The 9,822-nt window shown below is 50.6% G+C and overlaps 1 protein-coding gene across 1 annotated transcript; it reads left to right on the top strand.

The window, feature by feature from the left end:
- Window positions 1–849: 849 nt before the first annotated feature.
- LOC135978305 (maestro heat-like repeat-containing protein family member 7) lies at window positions 850–9,487 on the top strand. The gene is made up of 6 exons (XM_065579278.1): window positions 850–1,055; window positions 3,637–3,732; window positions 4,660–4,764; window positions 5,475–5,610; window positions 6,361–6,470; window positions 9,262–9,487. Exons 1-6 carry the CDS (start codon window positions 933–935, stop codon window positions 9,448–9,450), a joined length of 759 nt encoding a protein of 252 aa, XP_065435350.1. The 5' UTR covers window positions 850–932; the 3' UTR covers window positions 9,451–9,487.
- The last annotated feature ends 335 nt before the right edge of the window (window positions 9,488–9,822 follow it).

Genomic DNA, 9,822 nt, shown 5'->3' with positions numbered 1-9,822 from the left:
GCTTCATGATCTGGGAGCTCTTCCATCAGAAAGGAAGATCCTGGGTTTTGGCTGGGCTCCTTGTTACTTTTGGAATATCTGATGTTCTTTTAGCTGGGGATTTATTGGAGACTCTGGAGAAGCCTGTGGCTAATTTAGCCTTTTTTGAGGCCTCCAGAGTTAGCTGTGATGCCAGGGCTTTGTATAACCTCCTCAATGAATGTGTGAGGGAGTAGGACTGATGCTGGGAGCACTTGTGTCTCATTTACTATGTTTGCCCCTTTGTGACTTACAGGAGATGATTAAGAAAGAACCCTGGGACTCTCTCTCCAGCACCATACGGCTCCAGGCCATGGCCATCATTATCGAACTGAGGTAACGTGACTTCTCATTTAACTGCCCAGCCTTCACACCTGGCTTCTCACTCCATGCTCGGTGGGATCAGAGTTGCCAATAGCAGTCCCTCACTTCGTGCCTTTTTCTCTTTAGATGCTGAGGACTCTTTGGGGAGGAGCTGGGGGACTATTGCATGACTGACTGATGATTTTCTACCCAGTAACATTGTAATCCTCTTTACTCCACATGTGATTCAAAGCCAAGAGTCTCTGCAGACATTTTGAGATGATTTTCTTTCTGGAGGTGTCAGCTGAGTCATTTCCTTCACTCTCTTCTGTAACGTTTCTGAGCCGGATTTACTATTTGGGTCACCAGTCCCTGCCCTCCCGTGCTTTTCCTGTGTTCTGTTAATCTTTGCCAGTGTCTTACTCTTCTACATTGTTACTGTTCACATGATCTTGTTCTCTTGTATAGTCCAGAGGTCTCTTAGTCTCACGCTCCTTCAGCATAACCCTCAGTTCATGTCCTCACCATCTGATGCCTCCGTTACACTTCAGCACCTCAAAGTCCAATCCAGGCTTCTTCCTTTTACCAGCAAAAAACATGTTGTGAAGGCCATGGGCTCCCACCAGAGAAGTGTCCTGCTGAGAACATTCCTCAAGAGCGTGTTTTCCCTGCCACTTCTAACGACATTGCAGGCGCAAGGAGTAATCAGGGGTACAAGCGCCCAGGACACAAAGGTAACTCAAGAATGGCTTCCTGTTACTTACTTTGGGCCCATATTGGTGATATGTGACTACACTGTCAACGAAATTTCTCATGGAACGCCATTGTGGAGTATCAGTTGGGGACTTTAGCCCCGGTGACGTGGCCCTGATCATTCGTCCCATGCATACAGCAAGTAGCTGCCACATTCCCAATTATGAAAATGATCCATCCGTTTTCAATTTACTAGGGAACTACTGGGGATCCCAATCTGGGTGGTGAAGCTAAAATGAGGCATGTGGAATGAGGAAAACGTACTTAGTGCTTGCCCCAGAAATGGGGCTGGCTATTGTTTGATCACTGACCAGGTATTTCTGGTGTGTGGCACCTCCCACAGCTAGGTCCTCTTGCATGAAGGGGCTGAATAAAGTTGGGGTCCTGCGGCACTCGATACAACCACATTTTCAGCCTGAACTTTACTTTACTCCCTACTTTTGACCTGCAATTATTTGCAGTTACACCTTAGCACACGTGGGCACCTGAAATACCTGATTTCACACCTAAATCCAGTACTTTGGCATCGAAGTGATCAACTTGACGGGTGAAAAGACCAGTAGGAGCAAAGCTGCGCCTGCAAATTGTGGGTGTAAATATGGTGGCAAATCTTTAAACATCTGACCCGTACTGTGAGAGTTGCTAAAGCTTTCAGTGCCTGCGCTTTTTTAATTCTGAAAAGCCATTTATGGCCCTAAAGTTGAGGGGAGAGAAATTACAGACACTGGACCAAATTCACTACCAAAGTCAATAGAATTTAGAACACTTAATTTGCCTCACATCCCGCATGCTCACATATGCTCTCTCTAACCAAATCATTGGAGTGAATAGTATCTAAGACACAGAGGAGTAAAGGGCAAAGACACAGGGCCGGCGTAACCCATTAGGCGGTCGCCTAGGGCGCTACAATTTGGGGGGTGGCGACCACAGCGGTATTTCGGCGGCGGGACCTTCCGCCGCCTCTGTGGGGGGCGGCATTTCGGGGCGGGACCTTCCGCCGCCTTGGGCAGCAGAAAATCTGGCGGCGCTCCTGCAAAGACAAGGTGATATATTTGTTAAAGTGATATTTATTTCTAATGTTAAAAAATCTCATTTCAATGTAGGACTTTCTTTGCTATAACATTTTCCTTACTCTCTGATAAGGGCTTTGCTGCATGTTATCTTCCCAAGGGAGGCATTGATGAATTCATTACATCAGGTTTGGGGGATGATTTGGAAGATCAATTATAAGAAAAGGGTCATTTATACTGCAGATGTCTTTCTGTTATCAGTTTCCTTTGGTTTATAATGGAAATGAGGCAGGGATATAACGATGCATCTGGCTTTCTGGGTGATTGTCAAGAGCACAGCTTTGAATCACGGCAGGCCAATATCAGTTGAAACATGAGGCTAGTTTTCTCGAGATTCCTGAAGGATTCACTGCCCAGAACAAATCTAAATACGGTTTCTCTTGCGCTCAGGGCACCCACATTATTGAATAAGTGAAGTAGCTAATTATTTAGCAACTATTGTGCACAAGAAGTATGGGCCAGACCCTTCGCTGGTATGAATCCGTGCAGCTTCACGCCTGCTGATGGAGCTATGTCAATATGCACTCATTGAGGATCTGGCCTTATTTTTATAGACCTTGTCTTAGGAGAAGGAGCCAGAATTTACCAACGTATATTGCTGAAGATCCACAGTAATATGTCAGCAGCCCCCGCATCAGCTCCCCCACCCCACTCCCAGCGCCTCCCACCCTCTGGCAGCCCCGCTGATCAGCGCCGCCCCCCCCCCCCCCCCGCACGTCCCGATCAGCTGTTTGGTGGCGTGCAGGAGGCTCTGGAGGGGAGGAGCGATGGCACGGCAGGCTCAGGGGATGAGGCGGGAAGGGGTGGAGGGGGGGCAGAGCCTGTGGCAGAGCCAGGGGTTGAGCAGTAAGCACCAGTAGCGTAGCTAGGGTGGACGCAGGGCAGCGGTCGCTCCCCCACCGAACACAAGTGGCGCCTTTTTCATTTTACTCACCCGGGAGCAGAAAAAAAAAAGGCACCACCTGCTGCGGCGCTTTTACTGACGGGGCAGCGCTCCGGGTCTTGGCGGTACTTCGGCGGCGGGACCTTCACTAGCTCCGGGTGTCTTCGGCGGCACTGAAGCTTCATCGCCGAAATGACGCCGAAGACCCGCAGAGCGAGTGAAGGTCCCGCCGCCGAGGTGCCGCCGAAGACCCGGAGCGCCGCCCTGTCAGTAAAAGGGCCGCAGCGGGTGGCGCTTTTTTTTTTCCACTGCCCCTGTTCCTTCCACCTGGCTACGCCGCTGATGAGCACCCCCGGGCACATTGGAACGTTGGCGCCTGTAGCTCCAGTCCCGGAGTCGGTGCCTATACAAGGAGCCGCATATTAACTTCTGAAGAGCCACATATGGCTCCGGAGCCACAGGTTGGCCACCCCTGATCTAGCCTGATTTCTTGTATAATACAGGCCAAAGAATTTCACCCTGTGATTCTTGCCTCAAGCCCATAAGATAAATTATTTGTATAATCCACAGCTCTGTGGCGCTGAGCATAACGGTTTCCCCTCCTTTCAGGACCTCTTCTTTGGAACATTGCAGACCCTCAACGAGATGCTCCAGAGTCTGATTTTAGAAAATCCAGTTCCGGCTGAGCTAGAGAGCATCTTGCAGGTAAACAGGATCTGGAGATGCCGGTTGGAGGATGGTAAGGTAGGGAAGAGGAACAGGAAAATCTTGTTAAGAGCTTGTGAGGGAAAGGAGAGTTAAGGAAAGAACGGAGTGCCCCATCTCCACAGAGTTCTCCTATTAGGGCATATGTGACAAGGTTCATGTAGCACGGGGGAGTCTTCTATTTCCATCTGTGAGGTCTGACAATCTCCTCCATTGTTACCCTCAGTTTCTTTCCTGTCTCCTGGTGGCCCTTACATCACAGTGTCCTTTCCAAATGAGGACGTTATTCCCTTTACTGCCCATCATTGCCACTCCTGATGCAATTGGAGGGGTCGCTGCCAGGACTCTAGTCCCCCGTGAGGGCTGGCACCTGGCCTCCACAGAACTCCCAGCTCCAGCTGTCCCACAGTGAGAACCAGTGGGTGCAATGGGAACCAAGACTGCCGCTAACTACAGAGCATGAGGGCTGGCCCAAAGTCTGCAATTATGAAAGAATAGAAGTTTTCTTCCAGCTGCTCTTATTTTGCTGAATGAAATGCTGGATTGTGTGGCTTGTCCAGAGAAGACTTGGCCCTTCCCTTCCTTACATAGGACCCAATCCTGCATCCATTAAAGGCTCGATCCAATGCTCATTGAAATCAAATGGGGACCTTTCCGTTGACTTCAATGGGCATTGGATCGGTCCTTAGATCAATGTCAAAACTTTCATTGACTTCAGCGGGTGTGTGACTGGGCCCTCAGAGAGAAATGCACTTTGCTTTCATTCGAAGAGAAGAATTCCATGTGTATTTTGAGTCTGCACAAAGCAGACGCAGCCTGTATCTGTAAGAGTGAGATGATTCAGCCAGAATAAAGATTATCCTTTGGGGATCACTTGTATACACCCTTTCCCCCTGTTATTTTTAACCTCTCTTGTTTTTCCTGCAGCTCATGGGCTCCTGGATGCAGTCCAGGAAAGATTGCCTGCGGGAGAGGGCTGTATGGAGCAGCATACTGCTCCTAAACTTCGTGGCCACAGAAGTCAAACTGGATGTGAGTAACTCTTGACTTCTAGTGACCTGATTGCAAACTAGACCTACAGGGCACTCTTCCACGCCAGAGAAACTTCCTGCTAAGAAGTATGTTGATGGGCCCCACAGTGCAATGCTCCCTAATAGGCGGAGGAAAAACCGATCTCGTTGCTCGTCCATCATCCTGACTGAGATGGGTTGGCATCTGATACACTTGGAAAATAAATCCAGTGCCCTGGAGGAATAGGCCACCTCTTTCCAATGCAGGAAAGGCAGCTAACAAGGGGCACAGGAAGAACGGGTTTTTCTATGGTTGGATCTAATGAATTTCAGAGAAAAGAGATTTCAAAATCCTAGAGACTGAAGACATTTCATCCCCAGCTGGTTCCCTGTTTGCCTCCATTCCTCATCCTAGTACCATGGGATACTTTCCTCTTGTAGAGCTGCAGGAAGAGGCCTCTCCATTCCAGCCCACCTCAGCCGTTACAGATCATTATGATCCTGATCTTGCTCCCACTGACGTCTGTGGCAAAACTCCAGTGGACGTCTGTGGTGCGGGATCGAGCCCTATATTCTTCTTCTGGCTCCCAAGCCTCTTCTGAAAAGGGAGAGTTGAGGATCACGCCCCATTATAGAAAGGGACTGTGTGGATATAGACTCCTTGCCTAGGAGACACAGCCCGCTTTACCTGCAGTGGTAATGGATTCCTCCTCTCCTCTTTTGTACCATTAGGAAGCGTCTCCATTCACCAGGCTCGGACACCTGGTTGCAGTGCTGGGGATCCGCTGTGGGGATCCCGTCAAGGAGATCGGCTCAAAGGCAGCAGAGGCTGTTCATTACCTCATCTCTATTGCGTGGCGCCAAAAGAGTAAGAGAAGCACTGATGAGCATCTGAATCCCCCTCCTGGAAGCTAAATGCTAGAGACTTTCCTCAGGCAAAGCTCCTGTTCAGGGTAGTGCCTGAGGAAGAAGTAGAGCATCTGGCTCGGTATTTGTTCCTTTGAACAGAGTGCTGTTTTTTTTGTGGCTCTAGAAACAAGCGTCTGATAGTCATCCCGTAATTCTAGCCCTGACTTTCAAAGAAAGGAAAGGGGAGGGGGGGAATACAGAGAAAGGCAACACACGTTACCACAAACTGAGACTGGTAGAGCTAATTCCTTCAGTGGGAATGGGAAGGGTCAGTGGGACACGATGATAGGGGATTAAACGCCATCAGACCAATTAGATCAGTTCGAGATGCCTGTACCCCGAACGCCCCAGAACTTTGATGGCTGTTGGAAATCTGGATCCAAATCTGGGGCTCAATTCATGACTGTGTTAATCCACTTCTATGCCACTGAAGTGTTTTGGCTAGATTCCAGTCACCACTTGATAGAGCCACTTTACTCTGGGAGTCAAGGCCCTGATCCAGCACAACATTTACGCACATCTGTAACTTTCATCAGGCGAGTAGTCCCACGGAAGTCCCTGGGATTATTCATCTGCTTCGAATAATGTATGTGCTTAAATGCTTTCCTGGATCAGGGCCAAACCAAGGGCTTTGTCCAGTAAAGAGGGATGAGAGCAGAAGCCAGGAAGCAGAATGGAAAGTTAAGAGTGTTATTAACATGTATTTCAGTTGCACAGTTGGACAGAAAGAATGTGGAATGGACTGAACAGAGGAACAAGGAATTTCTGGCTGCTTGGAGCCCCACTGTGGTTTGCAACAGCCCCTCCAAGATCGCAGAGGTAATCACGTCCTGGCACTAATGACCATTCTACATTGGTGTCAGTACAATACGGTATCGCACAGCTCCAAACTACTTCCTGTCCCTGGATCGCCCATCTCTATTGTGTATGGCTTACCCAAGAATTACAGCTCCTGCCCTTCCTCATGGCTAGAAATGACATGCTCAGAAAGAAACAAAATGGGTGAGGTCCAATTTTTTTATTGGATCAACTTCTGTGGGTGAAAGAGACAAACTTTGGAGCCATACAGAGCTCTTCTTCAGACAGACACAGAAGAGCTCTGTGTAGCTCAAAAGCTGGTCTCTCTCACTACCAGAAGTTGGTTCAATAAAAGATAGAACCTCACCCACCTTGTGTCTCCAATATCCTGGGACCGACACGGCTACAACAGTGAAGACAACAAATGCTCATAAAGAGTGATCTACTCTCTAGCAAGTGGTTCTCAACCTTTCCAGACTAGTGTACATCTTTCAGGAGACACTGATTTCAGTCCCAGGTGGCGGGGTTCGGGTTTCAGCTTGAGCCCCGGGCGGTGGTAATGTGGCCGGGTGCCCGGTTTTCGACCAGAAAATCTGGTTGAAAAGGGGATCTGATAGTGTCCGGTCAGATCTACTGACGGACACCCAAAGTCCAGTTACTGCGGGTGAGGGAGGTGGGGAGGTGCCAGGTCATCACCCGCACCAGCCCCTACTCAACCGGGGCTGCCACCTACCCACATCATGCGGCTGCAGCTCCCAGCAGGCAAATTGCTCCTGACCTGGGCGGGGAAGAGGGGAAGAGCAGTGAGCAACAGTGGAAGGGGAGAAGAGGACCAAATGGGGGGCAGGGCCTCGGGGGGAAGAGGCAGGGCAGAAGCGGTCCAGCACTCCTGCATGAGCGTCCGGTTTTTAAATATTACAAAGTTGGCAAACCTAGGCATTGGGCTTGGCTTGGGCTTCAGCTTCTGCATGTATCTTAGATTTGCGGGGGCCCTGCTTGCCACCCCCAATGGCGACCCTAAACTTGTGACCCCCCTAAACCCATCCCATGACCCCCCTGGGGGTTGGCACCCCCAGATTGAGAAACACTGATATAGTAGATAGAGCAGTATAAACAAGTCATTGTCTGTATGAAATGTTAGTTTGGACTAACTTTGCTAGTGCTTTTTATGGAGCCTGTTGTAAAACTAAGCAAATATCTAGATGAGTTGATGTACCCCCTGTACCCCAGGGGCGGCAAGTTATATGGGCCCATGGTGCCCGGGCTTGAGAAAATTCAGGGCCCAGGGGACCCGGCTCCACCAATGTTCGGGGCCGGGTCTCTCTCCCAGCCCCGCCTGCCGCCCCGACGCACCTCCCCCGGCCCCGGCTGCCACCCCCGCGCACCTCCCCCAAGCGCCCCCTGCAGCTCCGCACTGTGCTCCCTCGCCAGCCGCTGCCGCAGCCGGCTACAAGGAAGCGGCGCCGGGGCAGGCTGAGGTGGCTGCTGCGCCTGCGGAGGGAGGAGGGGAGGAGCGCATGGCAGCCCTCCCCCCCCCCCCCCGCACCCCAGCAGGAGACTCCGAGTCGACTCGGGGGAGGGGGGAGGCTTATCCTGGCTGGACCTCCTGAGCAGCAGCCTGGGGGGGCTTGGATGAGTGTCGTGTTGGGGGTCGGAGAGGAGGCCCCCCCTTCCTCTCCCACAGAGCTCGCTGCGGCCAGCAGGGAGAGGGCTGGGGGGAGTCCTCCTCTCTGGCCCCCTGCCCCAGCCCAGGGTCAGCCTGCCTGCTGCACCCCAAACTGCTCATCCTTGGACCAGCCGCACGCCCCCTCCCACACCCAAACCCTCTATCCCAGCCCAGAGCCTGCACCCAGCACCCAAACTTCCTCCCAGAACCTGCACCCCAAACCCCCTCCCGCACCCAGACTCCCTCCCAGAGCCTTAGGCAGGTGTAGGGGGAGGTGGGACTTGGACCCATTCTGGGCAATGCCAAAAATTATACAAACCTGCCACCCCTGTGTGTACCCCCAGGGGTATGTGTATCCCTGATTGAGAACCACTGCTCTAGCAGATGGGTTCCCAACCTGAGGGGCACAGGCACCCTGCCCTTTCCTTATTGCCAAATGGGACAGGGTCTTGGCTAGTTTGGAAGGGGATTCTGGGAGGGTCCTAGTATAGGAAAGGGAGTGTCCATATGGGGAAGGTTGAACGCCTACTGCTCTCGTACTTTGGGTTGTTAGAAGCTGTCACAACGAGGTCTATACTATATAGGCTTGATCCAAAACCTATTGAAGCCAATGGAAGTCTTTCCATTGATTTCAATGGTCTTTGGGTCAGGCTGCAAGCCAGGAAGTATGGTGATGGTGTCGTAATCAGGACTTGGGTGCTGTATTTATGCTGGGATGTGTTGTAGGAGGGTATCACATACAGTCACAGTCAAAGACCGAGTACTGTAACAGTCATTACTAATATTACTACATGGATCCCGCAACTGCTGATCTTTTAATGGTGACCCTTGCACCTCGGATGCCTGAGAAGTAGGTGTCTGACACCACTAAATGCACATCCTGACGTGCACGGCAGCACTCCTAGGTTGGCCACTGTAATGGTTTAACTAGTCCTCTTGCCTCACTGTGAGTGATATGGTTTCGCAGCAGAAGCCTCATCAGCCACTGGGGCCCTGTAATAGAAAGGAGTAAAACAGAGCCCCTGAGAAGCTGGAGAGGACCTGCAACCCCCAGCCAGGGCTTTCTCTGGGCTCCAGTAGTTATCAGCCCCCCGTGGAATCAGGACGAGGCCTTTTGTAAATTACACTTTTCCCTGTATGCTTCAGCTCTTTGGAGTCTATTTCAACCCAAGAGAGAGGACAGATTTCATTCTGACTGTTATGGATGGCCTGACGAATCACTGCAACAATAACTGCCAGCCAACTGCAGAGGGATTGCTGTCTGCCATGGTGAACAGCGGTGGGACTAAGGTGGAGAAGGTATGGGGCGCTGCTGCTGAGATGGACGGAAACTAAAATTCCCAGTGCTGGGAACAGTCATACGTTCAGAGAGTTTAAGGCCAGAAGGAACCATCAGATCTTCTAGTCTGATTCCTGTATATTGGAAAACATAATCCCAACTATACATACAAATGGAGGGGGTCTAAATCAGCTGTTACCACTCAAGGGTGGAGTCATCATGGACAATTCTCTGAAAACATCCACTCAGTGTGCAATGGCAGTCAAAAAGGCTACCAGAATGTTAGGAAGCATTAGGAAAGGGATAGATAATAAGACAGAAAATATCATATTGCTTTTGTATAAATTCATGAGATGCCGACACCTATAAATTCATGAATTTGTGTGGAGAAAGTAAATAGGGAAGTTTTATTTATCCTTTCACACACA

The sequence above is a fragment of the Chrysemys picta genome, unplaced genomic scaffold, assembly GCF_011386835.1.
Source record: "Chrysemys picta bellii isolate R12L10 unplaced genomic scaffold, ASM1138683v2 scaf207, whole genome shotgun sequence".
In the NCBI taxonomy this organism is placed as follows: domain Eukaryota; kingdom Metazoa; phylum Chordata; order Testudines; family Emydidae; genus Chrysemys; species Chrysemys picta.
Note: the sequence above shows the minus strand (reverse complement) of the source record. Positions and strands in the feature narration are given on the sequence as shown.

What these genes read in the sequence shown, in the direction of transcription:
- LOC135978305 (XM_065579278.1), top strand. Translation starts at nt 933, where the DNA reads ATGGGCTCCCACCAGAGAAGTGTCCTGCTGAGAACATTCCTCAAGAGC. An exon ending in AGCTAGAGAGCATCTTGCAG is followed by an intron (nt 3,733 to 4,659) that starts GTAAACAGGATC and finishes TTTTTCCTGCAG; the next exon opens with CTCATGGGCTCCTGGATGCA. An exon ending in GCCCCTCCAAGATCGCAGAG is followed by an intron (nt 6,471 to 9,261) that starts GTAATCACGTCC and finishes TGTATGCTTCAG; the next exon opens with CTCTTTGGAGTCTATTTCAA.